The 22,618-nt window shown below is 31.1% G+C and overlaps 1 protein-coding gene across 1 annotated transcript; it reads left to right on the forward strand.

The window, feature by feature from the left end:
- The first annotated feature begins 69 nt into the window (after positions 1-69).
- On the forward strand, positions 70-22,156 carry LOC148628823 (exosome RNA helicase MTR4-like). Its single transcript, XM_088595188.1, has 25 exons — positions 70-251; positions 2,681-2,803; positions 3,032-3,098; positions 3,809-3,984; positions 5,084-5,258; positions 6,084-6,174; positions 6,615-6,739; positions 7,126-7,224; positions 7,688-7,790; positions 8,284-8,418; positions 8,786-8,976; positions 9,331-9,432; positions 9,857-9,982; positions 10,169-10,319; positions 14,087-14,259; positions 15,073-15,144; positions 16,011-16,136; positions 16,692-16,802; positions 17,767-17,859; positions 17,992-18,087; positions 18,495-18,658; positions 19,612-19,774; positions 20,200-20,362; positions 20,766-20,870; positions 21,549-22,156. Exons 1-25 carry the CDS (start codon positions 145-147, stop codon positions 21,599-21,601), a joined length of 3,090 nt encoding a protein of 1,029 aa, XP_088451314.1. The 5' UTR covers positions 70-144; the 3' UTR covers positions 21,602-22,156.
- The last annotated feature ends 462 nt before the right edge of the window (positions 22,157-22,618 follow it).

Genomic DNA, 22,618 nt, shown 5'->3' on the forward strand with positions numbered 1-22,618 from the left:
AAACCCAGTTCAACTAGTTCCCTTCTTCATTTGTAAAGGAGCGTGCCGCCGAAAAAAGTACCAGTAAATTTATTTTTCGGAACTGTAATTTCCGAATAACATCCACATGTGAAAGTTAAATCGAAAACAAAAACTGATAGAAAAATGTCAGACGCATTTGGTGATGATCTGTTCAATGTATTTGATCAAGAGTCGGGAGATAAAGTGACACCTCTAAACGTTTCCGACTCTGACAAAACAGATGAACAAAGGTAAATGAAATTAATGAAATGCTGTACTCACTTCTTGAGTTGTTGTCGATCTTGACCACAGACACTTGTTTAGATGTTGTCAGCAAAGGTGTATCCAAAGGAGGAGGTCTGCCCCTTCATGTCCAAGTAACCCACAAAATCTTCACCTTTAATAAGGAGTGAACTGGGATTTGGCGCTGGTGATATATTTTTGTTTGACCACCATGTCCATGGAGTCAGAATTAAAAAATATCTCTAGCGCCAAGGATTTTTACAAGACAGGATTGTAATCCCACTTTCTTGTTGTATCTTGTGTATTGAGATTTAACCTAACTTGTCACTGATATTTACAGGCCTGATATTTAAAAGAGTGTCTTGATATTGTTGGTTGATAAACTCAGTTAATGAGGATAAGGCACTGGTAGTTTTTCAGTAATATTGCTTATATACACAGATGACTACCAAAGTATCTGAGAAAAATAACCTTGTGGGAGGACTTTGATTTTTTAATTAGTTTTTCAGCCCATCATTTCATTATTATATATAGGCAGGCTATTAAATATGGTCAAAAGGGATATCAAATTAATGGTAAACATTGATAAAGTACATTTGTAAGCATTGTATGCTGTCCTATAGTTGGTATTTCATTAAGAATGGGTATATCTGAAAACTCTTTTCACAATTCACCCTTAAGACTTCAAATACATGCATGTACTAATACTTGTTTCAAAAAATGAAGCGATGAACAATTCCTCCTTTCAATGAACCCATGTGCATTATCTGCGAATTGTATCATGGGTAGTCTTGCTTGTTCTCCCCACGCAACATATTTACATACAATCTGTGTAAATTTACACGATATTCCAGTCCTGTCCACTATGAAAATCATTGCCAGGGCTGAATCCCAAAAGGGATTAGAATGAACAGTACTGGTAAAGAGTATGCTTCATTTTGTGTTTGGAGTACAACTTCAGATACCTCTGACAAAGTGCAGAGAGAATACCAATAAGAAAATTTTTTGGAAGTCAAATAATGATGAAGGACAAGTAATAATTATTATCTCTATCATCTCCTATGAAGCCCAAATGTGTCTAAAACCAAATGGTAACTTATTTGATTATATTTGTGGTGAAAACTTATGATCATCATTGCTTACTTGGTTGTATTGTACTCCATCAATGATAGAGGTTGTCTGACAAGCTATTTCCTGCTTGCTGCCTTTCTAAACCTCTAGCATTTTGCATATTTGGAGTCGCTTCAAATCTGTTCACCCTAAACTAGTACTAAAGTAGCACTCCAGCTAAGGATCATGCAAAATGTGATTCATGGGTAAAAAGCCTGCATATTTTTATTTTTGATATTTTGTTTGAAATCTCATAGTAAACAGAAATAAACATGTGGTTTTTCATTTAACCCGTGCTCTTAGAAGATAAAAATTATATAGAATGCACTGTAGATTTCAAAATTAAGGGAGATAACTTTGTAAATGGCACTCAAATACAGTAGAATCTACTGTATTTTCAATGATGATTATCTCCTAAGAGCAGGCAGATTTGAATGAATAATTACATATTTCATACTATAGACCCATAAAACAACTTAATTACAAAAATAAAAATATGTAGCCTTTTTGGGGGTGTATCACATTTTTCAGATTTGGCATGATTCTTACAAAGACAGCTACTTAATAAGTGTTTTAAAATATTTAAGGTCTTTTTATCATGTACCAGTAATCAAGCAATACAAATCCTAAACTGATGTTAAATCCCAAGAAACATTTTACGTGTAATTGGAGACAGTTTTCAAAATGACTATACATTTTGAATTAGGTCACTAATTTTACTAATGTGGAATATTTTGGAAAAAACAAAGTTTAAACAGGTAATGACAATTCAGTGGTTACATGTAATTCAAAAGTTTCACTTCATCACTTCAGAGTTCGCAAAAATTGCTGGTCCTGACAAGTACAATTTGGTTAGGACCAGCATTTCAACCTCTTGTTCTGGTCCTATGACTGAAAGCGGTTAAAAAGATTTTGTGAAGTCTGATTACATGGGACCAACAAATTTTGAGTGGGACTGACATAACATTTGCCTTTGTCAGTCCTATGTCTGACAGCAGAAAAAAAGTTTTTGTGAACTCTGTTACTTTGGAATTTTGTTTAACCGGATGTACAATTCAGAATGATAAAACTGTATTTAATAATTCAATACAACAATTTTTATTTTCATGCATGATTACTAGAAAGTTGACTAATACATGTATGAAAATCCTTGTTCTAATGGACCATTGGACTAACACTATGGAACCATGTATATTTATTACAAAAGTCAAAATTGATTAATGAGAAATTGATCTCCAGTGTTCGAATGCTAAATTTGTACATTTCAATTTATTGATTGCTCTGATGATTTAAACCAAATTTGCCATGATATGTTATTTATTGATAGAGCTGATGATTTGCTTCTGAGTATTGCTGGAAAGAAAAGACATATTCCTGATGTTGATGGGGAGGGAAGCACTAGTGATGAACCTAAAACCAAGAAGATGAAAAACACAACAGATGATACTGGGTAATAATGTAATCGGTATATTTTATCAAGAATTCTTATAATGATGTGGCACTTCCTACTTCATGCAACAACTGTGGAACTTAAACACAATGTTTTTAGTGCACCAAATGTGAAAAAAAATATGATTATGTCAGATTGAAATGAAAGTTGAAAAAAATATGAAGCAGAATGAGGTTAAAATGAAATGTTATTTCGGTGATTAATCATTTTTTATTGCTACTATTTTAGGTCCACAGAAGTAATGCCAAGAATTCAAGTACATACTGTTGAAACAGTTGAAGCCTGTCTACATGAGGTATGAATTTGTCTAAATAATAGGGACGGAGTGTGAGTGACTTCCTGTATATGTAGATAATCTGAAACCTGAATGGCTGAAAATCTTCTTTTGGAAGTGATGTAAATTAGAAATGACGTATGGAGTCAGGAAGTGATTGCTTGAACTTTTGACACATATGCACAAGGTGGACCTTCTGGTGATATAGGAGTCTCGCGGTTGATACAGCATGCGATACAGACTTTGACATGTCATATTCATTATATCATATATTTTAACCATACTTCAAGTATGGTCTGTAAAGGAGTGTGATATAGGGTATGGGACATAGGTCTAGGGGTGTGATATAGGGTATGCAATATAGGTCAGGAGTTGTGACATAGGGTAGACAATATTAGACTTAAACAAACACTTATAATGCATATGCAAAAAAGTTATATTTTAATCTAAATATATGATATAACAGCATAACCGTTCATTTTCAACACAGTCTATTGTTATTTGAGGAAAAATAGCTCCACTCCACATAGGTAAACCCTAAATTCATATTATAATTGAAGTTTTAAAATATGTTTTCACATATTCTCAGTTTTAATTTCTTGTTAAAGAAAATAAGATCCAAATAAAATGTTGTTTGCACTATATTGTAACAATATAACTAATATGCATTTTGGAAAAGATGAATAAAAAAAATAGTATATATTTCAAAATTTTATTGAAAATATTTGTAGGTTGCTTTGCCACCAGATGCTGAATTTGTTCCCTTGGCGAAGATGCCTGAAACCATGGCAAAAGAGTATCCCTTCATATTAGATCCCTTCCAGAAAGAGGCTTTATTATGTTTAGAGAACCATCAGTCTGTTTTAGTATCTGCTCATACTTCAGCTGGTAAAACTGTGGTAGCTGTGTAAGCATTATGTTTATTTTACAATTACTAAGGTTCTTCTATAAATTGTTATTCTAGTTGCAATATGCTAAGCCCTTTAAGGACAAGTTATGCTGAATCATACAGTTCATACTTGTTAACCCTCCCACAATAGGACGGACACTCCCACAAAATCAATGAAAAATTTAGAATTTTCAACATTATAGTGTGGGATGTGTGGGAGGCTTTCGGTTAAAAATGCTATACTATCTGTGAAAAATACTCAGTAATTGAAATTTTTACATAAACAAAATGCTTTTATGTAAAATTCTTCCATGTAAACCCTAAATTTATATGTAATTCAAGTTTTAAAATATCTTTTCACATATTCTCATGTGTCAGTGGCAGAATCTCCCACATGAACTGTTTCAAATGTTAACAAGTATGGCTGAATATGTTTATACTTTTATAAACTTTTAGTTAAATTAGTTAATAAATTGCAAAAAATTATTGTTTCCATGATTCTTGATATAGTTCTTTAATATGGTCATTTTGCCAGATAAAATGCTTTCAAATTACTATGAATTTTTGAGCTTATTACAATGGCTTTTATATTTGGAAAAATACAACAGCAGTTAAGTACATTAAAACCTGTCTAAACCAAACCCTGAAAATTCTCTGTTACCCAGTCTTAACCAGACATTATAAATGTCCTTTATATCTGTTTTTGTATTTGAGCAGCTGTTTAAACTGAACAAATCTTGGAAGTCTATAGGGGTTCAGTTTACACAGGTTTGACTGTTAACCAGACATTATAAATGTCCTTAATATCTGTTTTTGTATTTGAGCAGCTGTTTAAACTGAACAAATCTTGGAAGTCCATAAGGGGTTCAGTTCACACAGGTTTGATTGTTAAAAGTAATTAAAATTTGCATTTTAATAATACTATTATGAACGCAGGAGAATTGAATACAATACTTCAAAAAATAAAATGGAAAAATGGAGAAAAAAAAATTTACAGTCTTTTGAGTATTGAGCTTCAATTTAATGTTAATATTTTGGATTATAGCTGTATGTGTATAATAAGTTTTGAGTCATAAATGATGTGTTTTTTATTTAGTTAATACTGTATATCTTTCAGTTATGCAATTGCAATGTCATTGAAACAGAAACAGAGAGTTATTTATACAACACCAATTAAAGCCCTAAGTAACCAGAAATATCGAGAATTGTATGAAGAGTTTCAAGATGTTGGTTTAATGACAGGAGATGTCACCATTAATCCTACTGCAAGTTGCCTTATCATGACCACTGAGGTATGCTCACTGATAACTGCCATTTGGTAGAAAAGTTATATACTGTCTAAGTTATGGTGTGAAGAAACTAATATATGAGGCATTATTTTTCATGTTTTTTAGGTTTTGTGTTCATGGAGATAAATATGTCTTTTATTTAAGAGTCAATTTAACGTTTCATTTTGTTTTTTTTTTTATTTTATGGGTCGACCGAACCTTCAAAATATCAAAAGAGACTGATATCCAACAGACATTACTTCTTTTACAGTGCTTTACATGTATTTTGATGAAAAGTGGTTTGTTACTTATATAAAAATAAGAAGTTGAGAATTAAAGTTTCAGAAATAATGATCTATACCAGTTTGAATTTACATTTCTGAGTTTAAATTATAAATAAATATTAAACACATTTTATTTACCAGTACACACTGAAGTTTCAGATCAGATACAGTTTATTTAAGTACTTATTTTTAATACTATATAACCGCCTAGTTGGTCTCAATGTAGAATGCTCACCATGAGTGCAGGAGGTGCTGGGTTTGATCTCCGGGCGAGTCACAGCAAAGATTTTAAAATTGATAGCCCCTGCATGTCCACCAAGTATGTATTTAAGGGGATAAAGTAACAATTTGTTGTCTCTAAGACATAATTATGTGTCCAAGTGGGATGGCATGCTTACCCGAGGGCTGTTGCTTCTGTAAACTAGCGCAATAAAGACTCAGCTCAGTACAAAGCAGAGTCTATTTGATTGGTCAGTTGTTCTTTCCTGGAAATGCATGAATTATCTACAATAGGATGTTAAACCATAATCAATCAATTAATGAAAAATTATTCATTTTTCTGTAGATTTTAAGGAGTATGTTGTACAGAGGATCGGAGATCATGAGAGAAGTTGCATGGGTCATCTTTGATGAAATTCATTATATGAGAGATAAAGGTAAGTTCACTTAGCAATTCTCATTATTGTTACATTTATATTCATACCACCAACTGTTTGAGAGGTTTATAGTAGTTATGGTGTCTGTCTGTCCATCGACAACTTTTTTGTTTATACAGTTTTTCTACTTATCTCATTCAATTGATATTTTGATAGAAGTTTTATACATGTGTAAGTATGGCATATTGTGAGATTTGATTTTGGACTGATGTAACATCAACATTCTGTTAGACAATATTGTTCATATTTTGAAGATACAGTGACTAGGGTGAGGAGTGGGGAGTCTGGCTATGCTCACAGTTACCTAAGATTTTCAAAACGCAATTGTTGACATTTCTTTAAAATATTCTATAATAGCAATGATTTAAAAAAAAATGTTAAGATTATTAACCTTCCAAAAATCTTAATTGTCTTTAACAATATTCTTTTTTAAATTACAGAGAGAGGTGTAGTGTGGGAGGAGACAATTATATTGTTACCAGATAATGTACATTATGTTTTCTTGTCTGCTACGATACCTAATGCAAGACAATTTGCAGAGTGGATTTGTCATCTTCATAAACAGGTTTGAATGAAAAAAAAAATTATACTTCTTTTTATGTCTTCAAAGCTACGAGATTGTTGTAAGGAAACTATAGGACTGATGCCAAAAGTCCAAGAAAAGATTGGAGACAAAAATAAACAGAAGGCTTTATTACTGTGTTCATGAATTATCTCCCCTGGAAAAATCCTTTAAATGTAATTTTATCTTTCTGCTTCAAAGTTGCTACACTGAACTTTTTGCATTGCTATATAAAAACATGGATGTACTAAAATGAATTTTTTGAAAACGTGCTATTATAATGTTAATAATTTTATATATATAGAACTTGTTTGTTTCAGCCATGCTGTGTTTACCAAACCTGCTATTATAATGTTGATAATTTTATATGTAGAACTTGTTTGTTTCAGCCATGCCATGTTGTATACACAGACTACAGACCAACACCTCTACAACATTACATATTCCCAGCAGGTGGAGATGGCATACATCTAGTTGTTGATGAAAATGTATGTCACACATTGAACCATATACTACACTTTACTTGTAATTGTCTGTCCATAGTTGTTCCCCCGTTTTTTTCCATAAATAGGTGAAATTATTTTCTCTCTAACTAATTTGCTTTATATTTATTCATCTGTCTTTGGATGGATTTATTGCAGATTTCAGCTGTATCATGAGCTATTTTACTGATATTTTTTTTCTGTCATGTCAGGTGATGCATAAAATTTGTCATTGATTTTTTTTTTAATTTCTTTTAGACCCTAAATGATTGCACATATTGTCTAGATTTATCAATCTGTAATTAATTTTGACACATACTCTATAAATTGCACTATCATTCATATTAGAAATAATGTGGCGGTGTTTAATGCATTTGTAATGCTGTATCTTTCTGTATGATATTTATCCCAAAAATGCATAAGGACCATTAACCCTTTCTTTTTTATCCATTACCTGTCTTGACTTTAGGGAGAATTCAGAGAAGAGAACTTTAACACTGCTATGTCAGTACTGAGGGACTCAGGAGATGCTTCTAAAGGGGACCAGAGAGGAAGAAAAGGAGGATTTAAAAGTAAGTTTACAGTTATTCTTATTATGGAAAAGAAGAATTCTTCTTGAATTGATTGATGCCAAAGACTTGACTTATGATTTGTATGAGGTTAATATTTTGCTCATTTACTTATATAATCTTGATTCTTTAAACCAATCTTACGGGAATGACAAGTAAATGATTGTCTGCAAATAATCTACTGTGGATTCCACTTGATCAAACTGAATGGATTTCACAGGCTTTCTTAGATTCTGATTAGCCAATTTTCAAATATCAACTCTTCTGAAACCTCAGTTGCCAATGTTTTGGGACTTTTTAAAGTTGTTGAATTTATTGCCATCTACTCACATTTTTGTGCAGCTGAGATAGGTTTAGTGACTTCAGCTTCAAAGTTGGCATTAAAACTTAATGAAGGCACATTTTGGATGCATCTCAGCTAATACTCTATAAAAGTTTGAAGAATGTGTTCCATTGTAAATTATTATCTAATTTATGTATATGTTGGGTTTTTCAGACAATGAATCAAATTGTTACAAGATAATTAAGATGATAATGGAGAGAAATTTTGCCCCAGTCATTGTCTTCAGTTTCAGTAAGAAAGATTGTGAGGCCTATGCTCTACAGATGTCAAAATTAGATTTTAATACAGGTATCTTATAAATGAAATTGTTGAAATAATGGAATTAAGGATTACTGAATAGTTACAGAATTCTTAAAACAACAAGCATTTTTTCTCACTTCAGCTTTTTATTATTGAATGTTAAATGGTCCAAAACAACTTTCTTCTGATATCAAAATAGATTCATAGTTTGGAATAGAAGAATGTAGTCTGTGATAAAACAAATTTATAATTTGAAGCAAAGTATAAAAGTACCATAACAAATTTTAAATTCTGTCTGAAATTAGATGTGGTATTCCTTTTGCAAGAAGATCTACAGAAATACATGTAGTAAAATTTGTTGTTTTGTAATTGGAAAAAGTCATAATTCATTTTTTTCAAATTTTTGTTCTGTTAGAGGAGGAGAAAACCTTAGTAGATGAGGTATTTAACAATGCTATAGATGCCTTGTCAGATGAGGATAAGAAGTTACCACAGGTTGAGGCTGTTTTACCTCTGTTGAGGAAGGGCATAGGTATACATCATGGTGGACTGTTACCTTTATTGAAGGAAACCATAGAGATTCTCTTCTCTGAAGGCCTGATTAAGGTATGTCTACTGGCATGTGTCTTTCATCATGGTATATGGTATTGTTAATTTGAAATATTAAAATGTGAACCCATTCATTAGTTTTTGTTTAAATAGCAAATTTGTTTGTTTGATTTTTGCAATATAGTTTAGTTTTCGATGCAGTCATATTTTGTCCACAGTATTTTTCTTCAATTTGATTAGGAATCACATGTATATCAGTGTATAACCTGCATCCTTAGCTTAAAAATATTTCTGACATAACAGTGCGGTTGAACAGTTCTGAACCTCATCAAATTCATTAAGCAGGTATTTTAATAGACTTAGTTATAGATATTTATAGTACAATTACAATGACAATGACAATACTTTCAGGCCTTATTTGCCACAGAAACATTTGCTATGGGATTGAACATGCCTGCTAGAACAGTATTGTTTACTAGTGCAAGAAAGTTTGATGGAAAAGATTTTAGATGGGTATGTAATTTATGCATAGTGAACATCAGGAGGATTTTCCTAAAATAACTTCTTGATCAAGTCCTATTTAATACACATGTATCCTAGAAAGTGATATTTAGTACTATTCCAGAAAAAAATGTCTCTGGGAGCAGAACACAGTTGATAAATATGTTGGTGGGGGTTAAATTTGAATTTTCTTACAAGACAAATGTATTGCATCTTAATTTTAGTGTGTTGGCCTTCTTGTCCCAGGACACACTTTTTTTATGGAATAGGCTTTAGATGTTATTCCTCAATTTAATGCTAGCCATCTAGGTAACTGTTATAACCAGTATTTCTTGAAGCACTGGGATGAATCTTTATCTTAACTTGTTTGTTATTAAGCCTGGAAAGTGTATTCATTTTATGAGTCTGTTTTTTTAAGTTAAATTGTATATTTTAGGTAACATCAGGAGAGTACATTCAGATGAGTGGTAGAGCAGGAAGAAGAGGTATAGATGACAGAGGTATTGTTATACTAATGGTAGATGAAAAGATGAGTCCACAGGCTGGAAAACAGATTGTTAAGGCAAGTCATCAATCATTTCACTTCCATTTAAATTGTAAAATATAAAAGTATAGGTTAAATTTTCTCTAAAAATAGAATTTTCACAAAGTATATCAATTGGCAAAATTTTCTATTGACTTATAAAAGTTGTTTGTTTTTGTTCTGAACAACTCCTTATGACTAGTAACCATTTTGATGATATTGCAGGGTCAGCCAGATTATCTGAACTCTGCCTTCCATTTGACATATAATATGGTTTTGAACTTGTTACGAGTCGAGGAAATCAATCCAGAGTACATGTTAGAGAGGTCGTTTTACCAATTCCAGAATTATGCTGCTATTCCAGACATGTTTGACAGTAAGACATATTGTGTTTATAGAAATGAAATGATTTTACTGTGCGGAATATTGATAGAGATTTCATCATGTCAAGATTTTCTTACATTATATTTGTTTCTTGACTTGTTTATCACGGACATTTAAAAAAATATCTGTTGAAAGTTAGAGGAAATATTAAAGTGCAATATTCAATTTTTAATCTCCTAATGGTGTATCTATATTAAACAATTTATTAAAGTTCCATCCATTGGTTTCGCTGTCCATCACTCCATACATCATTCTTTGTCTTTCAGAAGTATTCTCTTTATAAAAAGTTTTAGATATTGACTAGAAATAACGTTTGTAGATAGAGCTAGATAAGTCACTATTTCAGATCAAATTATAAGGTACCAGTATCGTATTGCATATCCCTGAGCAGGTGTACGTCAAAACATGGATGCTATAAAAATATAGTGCATTTTCTTTCTGCCTCTCTACAAACTAATATTTTGTCAAAAGATATGAACAATGACTTATAAAATAGAGCAAACATCACACTGTAAGATGAAGAACTTTTTTAAAAGAAAATCTAACATAATATCATAAAAATGTTCCACTGAAAAGGTTGGTTTGGTGAGTGCAAAACGAAAGTGAAAGTAGGGAAAATGGCTATTTATAGTTCGAGACTACTTTTCTGTCCGATCTTCATGGACTCACCCTATTTTCTTTGCGGGAAATTATTTTTTCACATGTCCTTAGAAATGCTACATAAGTGAAAGTTTTATTGAATCAATTTACATATTTTTTAAAAAATTCTAAAAATATGCACTTCACTATAGAAGTCTATGGGAAAATTAATACGATACTGAGACCTAGTAAGCCAGTTTTTCAAGTAAAGTTGGATATTCAGCAAGTGGTCTTTACCAGCTGAAAAAGTAGTACCCCAATGCAGGTAACACTTTTAAGATGAATTAGCCAACTTTTGAACCTGATTTTTTATGGTAGCTCTGGTTTTTTGCATTTATGGTTAATCTTTACCAAATTTGGAAATGCATTTTGTTTTCATGAATTTGTATAATATCAGTTCAATAAAATTATTATCTTGACTGTTTATGATGAGCATATCTATATTCATGTAACCTAAAGCAAGTAATACTCCTGCATAAAGGATAGTTTTCAAGTTACAACACATTTTAAGTATGTGGTTAGGACTTGAAAATAGTCATTTTCCATACATTGCCTCTTATATATGAAAAAATGAATATTTTTTTTATTTTTTGTTTTTCTTTCAAATAAATAGCTAAAATGAGTTGCCATATAACTGTGTGGTTGATTTAAACACAGAAATGTCACAAAAGTCAACAGCCAGTTTTTTAGTGGGCTTTTTTTAGTGGTTCAAATGGACAGATTCTAATGCGGCAAGAAAAATAAAGGTGTTTTTTCATATAAAAACTGAATTTTTTCAAAAAGTATCTAAAGCAGACAGTTGTTATTATAATATTTATACCAATAAAATATTTTTCTTGCATCATAGCTATCTGTTTTAAAGAAAAAGTCCTTTTCCTGTCATATTGAGGTCCTTTTGTATCTGCCTGGGGTACCAAAATGGCTTAAAATCTGTATTTTCTGCATATGAAAAGCTATATTTTTTTAAAACTATGATATTGGTATAATTTTTTTTGGATTTATTATAATTGAAATGACCATATCTATAGTTTAAAACAGTTGGTTGTACCAGTCATTATACTTTACTTGAAACAAGAGGCTCCCTTGAGTTAAAGACAAAAACGGAGGTTCGAATATTAATATTTCCATATATGGAAGTCACAAGTGGGGATTAAATAATGATTTGGAACTCATAGTACAGCTCATGTATCTACCATGTCAGAATAAACCACAAATTTGCTTAGTTTGACTAATGAAGCAGCTTTTTATCAAAAGTAATATTTTCTGGCTAACACTGAGATATTAGTCTCATGCCTGGAATAGGGTACCTATATAAAAATTTTAATAGAAAACTCATGTTTATAGCAGGGCAATGATGTTCTGAATTTTCAGTATGAAAATGAATACTCTAGCAGAAAAACAACAACTTTTATGATTATATTGAAATGTTTATTAGTAATAGGTACCAGTATCGTATTGCATATCCCTGAGCAGGTGTATGTCAAAACATGGATGCTATAAAAATATAGTGCATTTTCTTTCTGCCTCTCTACAAACTAATATTTTGTCAAAAGATATGAACAATGACTTATAAAATAGAGCAAACATCACACTGTAAGATGAAGAACTTTTTTTAAAAGAAAATCTAACATAATATCATAAAAATGTTCCACTGAAAAGGTTGGTTTGGTGAGTGCAAAACGAAAGTGAAAGTAGGGAAAATGGCTATTTATAGTTCGAGACTACTTTTCTGTCCGATCTTCGTGGACTCACCCTATTTTCTTTGCGGGAAATTATTTTTTCACATGTCCTTAGAAATGCTACATAAGTGAAAGTTTTATTGAATCAATTTACATATTTTTTAAAAAATTCTAAAAATATGCACTTCACTATAGAAGTCTATGGGAAAATTAATACGATACTGAGACCTAGTAAGCCAGTTTTTCAAGTAAAGTTGGATATTCAGCAAGTGGTCTTTACCAGCTGAAAAAGTAGTACCCCAATGCAGGTAACACTTTTAAGATGAATTAGCCAACTTTTGAACCTGATTTTTTATGGTAGCTCTGGTTTTTTGCATTTATGGTTAATCTTTACCAAATTTGGAAATGCATTTTGTTTTCATGAATTTGTATAATATCAGTTCAATAAAATTATTATCTTGACTGTTTATGATGAGCATATCTATATTCATGTAACCTAAAGCAAGTAATACTCCTGCATAAAGGATAGTTTTCAAGTTACAACACATTTTAAGTATGTGGTTAGGACTTGAAAATAGTCATTTTCCATACATTGCCTCTTATATATGAAAAAATGAATATTTTTTTTATTTTTTGTTTTTCTTTCAAATAAATAGCTATTTATAGTTCGAGACTACTTTTCTGTCCGATCTTCGTGGACTCACCCTATTTTCTTTGCGGGAAATTATTTTTTCACATGTCCTTAGAAATGCTACATAAGTGAAAGTTTTATTGAATCAATTTACATATTTTTTAAAAAATCCTAAAAATATGCACTTCACTATAGAAGTCTATGGGAAAATTAATACGATACTGAGACCATAACTTTGATAAAATGTTATTAGACAAAGTTATGGCCCTTGAATTTTTACTGAGAATTTTCTGGACTTTGTTTTTAAGGGGTTTGAGATAATAACTTATGTAAGGTCTGTATTAAGTGTGGATTTGTCTGAAAATCAGGCAGGTGTGATTCATCATATCTCAAAATTATCAGTGAAACTGTTCTAAAACATTTGTTACGTCCTATAAACTACCCTTTCTACATTAATTTTCTTGGATCTGCATATTGCATGAAATAATTTTTGACTGGTTATAGTGTAAAAAAAATTTTTGACTGGTTATAGTGTAAAAATTTCTTGTGGGAAATTTTCCCATACTTTTCTTAATAGTAGAAAGTAACCAAAATTTCTACTGACCAACTTCAATTGGCACTCTTTTTGGTTGAATACAGTTTCTATTAGGCCTTTTGAGTAATTTCCAATCAAAATATCTTTGGGATTAACATATGCATGAATCTTCTGCCTTTTTTTTTAAGGTAGAGTTATTCTTATCTATTCTTATAATTATAATTTTAGTTTTATTTAATCAAGTTATAAAGGGATTTACAATTTAACTATTCCAGAACTTAGGAAGACTGAGGAAGATTACAATAAGATGGAAGTGCCAAATGAGGACCAAGTGGCATCTTACTATAAATTACGTCAACAGTTAGATAATCTTGGGAAAGATTTATTAACATTTATACAAAAACCTCAGTATTTATTACCTTTTCTACAACCAGGTAGACTTGTAAAGGTGAGATTATACACAGAAACAATTACATTAATTTTTACCTACATCTGCAATAGTGATAGCAGGTCTAGTAGCTGCTTAAGACTCAGTCATCCATCTGTCTGGCACTTAAGGGTACCTATATAGTGTAATTTGTACTTAAAAAGTATTGAAGCAATAATATTCAAACTTTGTGCAGTGTTGATATACATATGGAAAAAGTGCATCTTTTATTATGGAGAAATTTGACATTTTTTTTTCTTACATATTTAGTTTGTTGCACTTATCCATTTTTTCATCACATTATTTTATTGATGGTACTTTGTATAATCTGTAACTCAAAAGGTGCTAAACAAATATTATTAAACTTTGCACAGTATTTATATCTATACTAAAAAGTGCACCTTCAATTATGGAGAAATGAAACAAAAGGTATTCTACATTATTAGCATGTTAAACTGAGCCATTTATGTTTGTCACTTTATGCTGTCCACTTGGTAAATTTGAGTTTTACTAACCTGCATTTATGACATCAGAAAAAAAACCCATCAAGTTTATCATAGCTGAGGTCTTAAAAACCTTCAGACTACATCATATTAGAATTTTATTTCAATCAATTTTCTTGTTCTGACAGGTCCAGCAGTTTCAAACATCTTTTCTTTATGATCTAAATGGTCATGTTTTGTTCAGAAAAAAAAAGAGTTTCTTGGATTATATGTTTATATGTTCACAGCTTTATAACTCATTTACTTTTTATGATATAGTAATATGAACTGAAGCAGAAATACTGATATTCAAATGATTGTTCTATTGATAATTTGTACATTTAACTTGTAGGTTAAGAATGGTAATGATGACTTTGGTTGGACTGTAGTAGTTAACATACAGAAGAAAGCCAGTCAAAACAAGGTAGTATAGGAAATTGTAATTGAAAGTCTTGCAGTGGTATTGTTAGCCTTAAGGAGGTTGACCTAGGGTAAGGGACACAACTCTTACAAATCAATGGAACATTTGTATTCAGCATTTGACATCAATCTCATGTTAGCATCAATGTAAGCATCAAAGTAACTTGAATTGATTTCATTCTGTTTCAAATTAAAGCTAGATAGGCTTTGGTAAAATTGAATAGGATACAAACACATCAATGATTTCAAGAGTTACTTCCCTTACTCTAGGTGTATCGCCTTAAATTACCTCCAAAATAAGGCTGATTCCCCTGATAAAAATTTCCCAACTTGTCCAAAACATGGCTAACAAATTTTTCCAAGTAAGATAAATATTTTCCCAGTATTGAATATGGTGTTCCACCTCAAAATTACACAGATAAATTGTTTATGACTTGTGTTTTTCTTGTTATCCTCTATCAGATTAATGATTTCTATTTCAAATTCAAGGTTTTGTACCATTATCCAAAATTTTCCAATTGAAAGAACCGACACCTATACGGATGGGGTAGTTTTGAATGAAGCCAACAATATCACTGTCTTAATAAAGATTTATGTATTCAACTGAATAATATGGATGTGTATAGATTTGATACAATTCCCATTTAAGATAAAATACAGTTCATAACGATGTTTTTGATACACTTTATTGATAAACTACATTGTGTGATCAGGTGAGACTGAATTCTTTGTTATTTCAGTGATGGTTTACTTATTTTGATAGATATCGCTTCTATTTCATTTAGTAACATACACTTCATGACTACTTGTGTCTTTAAAGCAATTGGTTTTTTTTGTTTATTGTAAATTTTGTTATTTTGTATTTTCCAGAATACACAGGATTCAGTGCCAGTTTATGTAGCTGAGGTTTTAGCTCATCTTACAAAAGAAAGTGCAAGAAGTAGGAACTCAGCTGATATCAAACCTTGTCAGAAAGGTCATAGGGGAGAAATGCAGGTAAAACTAAAGCTTACAATATCTTAACATAAAATTGATTGGTCAAAGGTGTAGAATTTATTTTTACAGTGGTAATTCACTCTATCTATCCCATTCATGTATGACATGTACTGTAACTTGTTAATAAAGCATAAAAAAACAAGTAAAGCCATGTGACATGGTTAGAAAATATGTGTAGAAAGTTGAGGTATGAGACATCTGAGCTATCTTTTGTTTGAAATTTTACTGAAAACTAAAGTTCTAGAGAATGTTATATTTATCTTTTTAATTATTTTTTTTACATGTCAGGTTATGCCATATATATTTTGACACTCAGTGAGTTTGTGATATATGGGAATCATATTGTCTTCCATCCATTCATCTAGATTCAATCATAATTATCTCACTCCCAATGGATTGATTGATTTTGAATTGGGTATATGGCTTTATATAGATGGGACATAAATTGTTAGAAATTTTAGTTGCTTATGAACTTCCTGTTTTGTGGGAATGCCATACAAGTGGGGATATACCTAGCATGATAAAGTGTGTAGCTTCATATTTAACTTATTGTAGGTTATTCCAGTTCTATCACATTTAATACAACAGATAAGTGCTGTCAGATTATATATTCCTCAAGATTTACGTCCAACAGATAACAGACAGAGTGTTCTCAAGTCATTACAGGTATGGAAATGGTTTTGTTATTAATTTTTTTTACTTACTCACACTAATAAAAAAGATCGAATGAATTATTCACAGTTGACATTGTTATAATTCATAAAAATTTAAACTCAACAATCAATCTCTTTTAGTGACCATCAGTATTCAACAATAACTGGTCTTAGAGAGAATATGATTAAAATACAGTCAAAACTCGTTAGCGTGACTCTAAGGAGCCATTGAAATGTGTTCGAGTTATTGGGAGTTCAAGAAATTGACGTTTGTAGATTTCCAGATTTTTTTTCTTTGCCAGTCCGAGTTCAACTTTATTGTTAGAAATTGCTTACTTCCTACAAAGTGTTGTAAGTTCTGGATTTTCATTGGAAGGTTATGTTGATTTGTAGTCATTAAAAATGTTGTGTTTGCTCTTAAAAAAAACTTTCCGAGTTCGAGTTTCTTGGTCATTAATTTGTTTCATCTGATTTTCATTGATGCTTTCATCATTATCTGTAATTGACTAAAATGACACTTTGATTAATGATAAGGTTTCAGTTTTTCACACATTTTATTATTCAAACTGACAAAATGGCTGACAAGTTCGAGTTAGTAAGTGTTAATCTTTAAGATTTATTATTGAACGAACTGACTATTTGAAGTTCGAGAAATCCAGTGTTATTTATATTGATTATATAGGAGAAAAGTTTGGTACTTCAAATTGTGTTTGAAAAATCCTGGGTGTTCAAGCCATCTGAGTTGGAGTGAGTGAAATTTGACTGTATCCTTATGTAATGCATTCTATGTAAAATTATCCTGTATATAAAGATCATTTGCCTTTTGTTACCATAATTATACTTTCCGTTGGATGGTAATGGAACACAAGTTTCATTTAGACTTATTTTCTTAGATCTAAATTTAGTACCACGGTCCAAATACATGTAACCAAAGTAGATGTAGGTGGCGTCTATATCTATGAATATTCTGTTTGTAGGAAGTAGAGAAGAGATTTCCTGATGGTGTGCCATTGATAGACCCAATAGAAGATATGGGAATAAAAGAGAAAGGTCTCAAAGAATGTATCAAGGTATGTTACTTTTAGAATAAAGTTATAATACGGATATAACCATGTTTGTGTGCAGTATCGAAGTTGACAAATTCAGCTCTACAGTACAATCATAAATGTAATTTATTATTAAAAATATTTTTCTGTTTGTAGAAAATAGAGGCTTTTGAACATAGAATGTATTCTCATCAGTTACATAAAGATCCCAAATTGGAAGACATCTACAAACTGTATGAAAGTAAAGCAAAGGTATGTTACACTATATATTGATAAGAGTCACTTTATGTTTTCTAATGCTAATTTATGACTAGTGTTAACAAATGTGCTGATTTATTTCTTTAATTTGAAGCTTTCTTTTTAGTGTTTTAATTACTGTAAACATTTTAATTTTCATGGATTTTGTCAGATGAACATATTCACAGGTATCAGTTTTTGCTCTTTTAGAAAATGATTAGCTTGATATAATGTTAAAATAAATTTCGCTGGTACAATGTTTCACACTTTTCTGTCCACAGAGAAAATAGCGAAAATTTATACATTTATAGTATCTTTTTCTGAACTCTAGAAAACGCCATTTCTATGCTTTTTAACTATAGAAACATCAGGCATTAATAATGTTTTAAGAATGAATTTTGACAATTTCTCTTCTCAAATAGGTTGGTGCTGAAATCAAAAACTTAAAATCAGAATTAAAAAAGAAGAAATCCTTGTTACAAATGGATGAGTTGAAGTGTCGGAAGAGAGTTCTCAGGAGACTAGGATATTGTACAGCATCAGATGTTATAGAACTGAAGGGCAGGGTGGCTTGTGAAATCAGCAGGTAATATTATTTTCATATTGCTTTATTTTTGTTAGAGTAGTAAATAGACTTCTTTAAACCCTAAAGCATGTTACTGGTAGTTCTTGTCATGAGACAGATTCATGCCTAACGTAGTACATGAACAGTGAAACCTACCTAAGCTGAATCCTGAATAATCCAAAAACCACACATTTTTTAAAGCCTCCATATACATGAATCAGTTGAAGGAGGTAGACCTAGGGTAAGGGACGTAACTCTTGAAATCAGTGATATGTTTGTATCATATTCAATTTCACAAAAGCCTATCAAGCTTTCATTTGAAACAGAATGAAATCAGTCCAACTTACTTTGATGCTTACATGAGATTGATGTAAAATGCTGAATATAAACGTTCCTATGATTTGTAAGAGTTGTGTCCCTTACCCTAGGTCTACCTCCTTAAATGTATTTTGAAACCTTATTAAACTGGATACCTGTCTTAACTGAACCAGTCTTAAAGTCAATTAATGGTTTGGCTTAGACAGGTTTCACTGTATTATTCATCTTACAGAAAATAAAATCTGGATTGAAACAGAAATCTGCAACCTTAAATGATAATTATCTAGGTTTTTTAGGAGATAGATGATACAGATGATAGACATTGTAATACATTAATGATATTTCTGAATATAAATACACTTCTAGTTTAGATGCTTAATATCAATTTGTTTATGATACTGAATATTATATGGTAAAGTATGGTTGACCAACTTAATACTATCAAAAACTGTTTTATAATACACATGTTCTTTTCAAAACAAGTTTGTGAACCTTGGTAACAATTTTGATAAGTCCAAAGCAAATCAGGATGCCATTTTACAGATTTGAAATGGAGGCAGTCCATATGCTATTACTAGAGGTCTACACTACATTTTGTGTAATGGCATGATGTGCAAAAAAACGAGTATAATGTTTATTTGTATTTCTTTTTACAGTGGGGATGAGTTATTAATGACAGAGTTGTTATTTAACGGTGTGTTCAATGATTTGACAGTTCAGCAGTGTTGTGCTTTAGTCAGCTGTTTTGTGTTTGATGAGAAAGCCAATGAAATGCCAAAGTTAACAGAGACATTGTCAGGACCACTCAGGATCATGCAGGTTGGAACTTTTATATTTCAATAATAAGTCTTTTAAAACAAGGATAAGTTAACCATATCTTTGTTTTCAAAATTTTGAGAAGTAACAAGATAGCAACATGTCAAATTTCTAGACAGTCATACTTACACAGATGCAAAAATTAATTTCTGTAACAATTTCGGTAAAGGAAGTAGTTATTTCAAACTAATTGTTCAATGATGATAAAAATAAAACATTGTTTGTATTTTCATGTTTTATTTTGCTAGAAGTGAAGTGTTATTCTTGAATTAATGTCATCTACTAGTATTTTACTTTAATCAGTTCCTACAAATTTGATCATTCTTTGTTTTTAAATTTCTATTTTCTTATCTTCTACAATCTTCAAAATATTCTTTAAGCATAGGAGTTAAGGAATACTTCATTATCTTTTTGTTTATTTTGACCAGGACACAGCAAGAAGAATAGCAAGAGTGAGTAGGGAAGCAAAGATAGATATAGATGAAGAACAGTATGTGGAATCATTCAGACCACATATGATGGACATTGTGAATGCATGGTGTAATGGATGTACATTTGCTCAGATCTGTAAAATGTCAGATATATTTGAAGGTATTGTCCTATGCTGTTAAAGGGAGATAATCCAATTTAAAATGACTCTTGACCTACACCTCCAAATCGTATAAGTGGAATTTTGCTTTTTCTTGTAACAGATCATGACTAGACTGAAACTTATTTTTTGTAGTAGGACTTTCATTTTGGCATGTGGATTAACAATGGTCTGTTCATACAAATGTTTACCACAAGTTTTTATCGCAATTCCACAGAGGTAAAAACCATATCAATTGATTTTATCTTGTATTTATTTAATTTTATTGAGATATCTTTAACAAATCTCACAAGTATAAATCTGGTTGTAAAAATTCCTAATCCAGTAACTATATTGAAACTTGCAACTGAAATGTTTTACCAAAATTTACTTTACGAATACCATATTTTTGTCCAAATGTTATAGGCAGCATAATCAGATGTATGAGAAGATTAGAAGAAACCTTACGGCAGATGTGTCAGGCATCTAAAGCTATTGGTAACACAGAGTTAGAAAATAAATTTGCTGAAGGTTAGTATAATAATTTACTTTTAATAATTCATAAAACTTATCATATACACTTTATAATACCTACAGTATACACCATTTCAGTTCATATTATAATCATTCACTTGTCATCTCGGTCAGTGAAAGTAGAAAATACTGATCCTGATGCAAGTACGGAGAAAGTATGATTATTCGTGGGGTACCAGTTTTGTAAACCATAAAATTTCGTACCTAATGAAAAGGAAATTTACTATTTGTTTGTATGGTAGAGTTTTCAAATCAACAAATTCTAGAATCCATGAACTGATAATTTTCCCCTTAACCACAAAAATTGGTACCCACAAATTAAAGACAGTATCTAGGGAAAAGGTAATATATGGTGAAACCTGTCTAAACCAAACCCTGAGGTTTGTTTGGTTAAGGCAGGTGTCCTGTTTACTCAGATTCACAGAGTTTTTAGACTAAATTAAAAAAAAAAGTAGGAAATATCTGGTTAAAACAGGTAACCACTTTATTCAGGGTTTGGTTTAAGCAGGTTTCATTATATTAAGAACTTTCTTAATGTTGACTTAAGCCTGTTAACTTTGGGAAGAGTATGTATATAGGTGGCTCAGTTTTATGTTAGATGTTTTAATCATTAATTCTGCTCTCCCTAGGAATAATTCTCAAAAAGTCAATTCCATGATTGATGATATTTTTCAGGGATCAGAAGGATAAAAAGAGACATTGTATTTGCTGCCAGTTTGTATTTGTGATGAATGTGTTTCATCACATCAAGGAAACATGTTAAAGTCCTCTTCAGAACTGTGCCTGATATACATTAAATTAGTACTTGCTTGACAGAAAACTTGCATGGTAATAGAATGACTGTGTAATCCAATAACGGAGATTTTATAAGTGATGGCATATAAGGAAGTTCTAAAACTAGGACCCAGTGAGGTTGTAATGGCAGTATATTTCTGAACCTATTTCTGATGTAGAAGTTACCTAACTGCTGCATTTCTAATTGTACTGATGTAGAAATGAAATAAGGGGTTTAAGTGTCACAGGATTTATATTATAGTAAAATGACTCATAGTTCCAGTTGGCATATGTTCATAGTGTTAAATATGGTAGTTCCAGTTGGCATATGTTCATAGTGTTAAATATGGTACACAATAAATGTTACCAAGATTGAACATTAAAATGTTTTATTTTATAGACTTGTATATAATACATGTAATACTTTATGTACAAACATTTTGTTATTGACTTATTTTGTTAGAAGATGCAATTAATAAAGACATGAAATAAAATTTAAATGTAACAGATTAATGGATCCTTGTATTAACATAGTTGAAGTGAAGGATAGGGGATATTGTATACTGTGTTACCCATGTCTGTGTCTGTTTCTGTTTTTCCACCTTTCTGCAACTTTTTTTCTGTCAGTTTTTTAAGCAACAACTCATCACAGTGGCTTGGGTGGGATTCATTTGCAGAAAATTTGACAAGTCCCTGTTTATCGAGGACTATGTTTCCAATTTTCTTTTTTTGCCTAAACTAATGGTTATTGAGATATTTGCAAAAAACTGTTGTTTGACCCCTATGTTCTATTTTTAGTAAAGGAAGCCATGTTTTTTTCAACTGATCCAAAATCGAAGCATAAACTGTGCATGATACCCTAAGGAAAAACATGCTTAGTTTCATCAAAATCCATTCAATAGTTTCAGAGGAGAAGATGTTTGAAAAATTGTTAGTGACGATGACAGACGACGATGGAGGGTAAGTGATGG

This window comes from Perna viridis, chromosome 1, assembly GCF_037379345.1.
Source record: "Perna viridis isolate PV_CMFRI_1.1 ecotype Kerala chromosome 1, ASM3737934v1, whole genome shotgun sequence".
Lineage (NCBI taxonomy): Eukaryota > Metazoa > Mollusca > Bivalvia > Mytilida > Mytilidae > Perna > Perna viridis.

Excerpts from the sequence above, each read along its gene's own strand:
- LOC148628823 (XM_088595188.1), top strand. The coding sequence starts at position 145 with ATGTCAGACGCATTTGGTGATGATCTGTTCAATGTATTTGATCAAGAG. Across the intron at positions 3,099-3,808 it reads TTGAAGCCTGTCTACATGAG|GTTGCTTTGCCACCAGATGC; the intron begins GTATGAATTTGT and ends AAATATTTGTAG. Across the intron at positions 9,433-9,856 it reads ATGGAAAAGATTTTAGATGG|GTAACATCAGGAGAGTACAT; the intron begins GTATGTAATTTA and ends TGTATATTTTAG.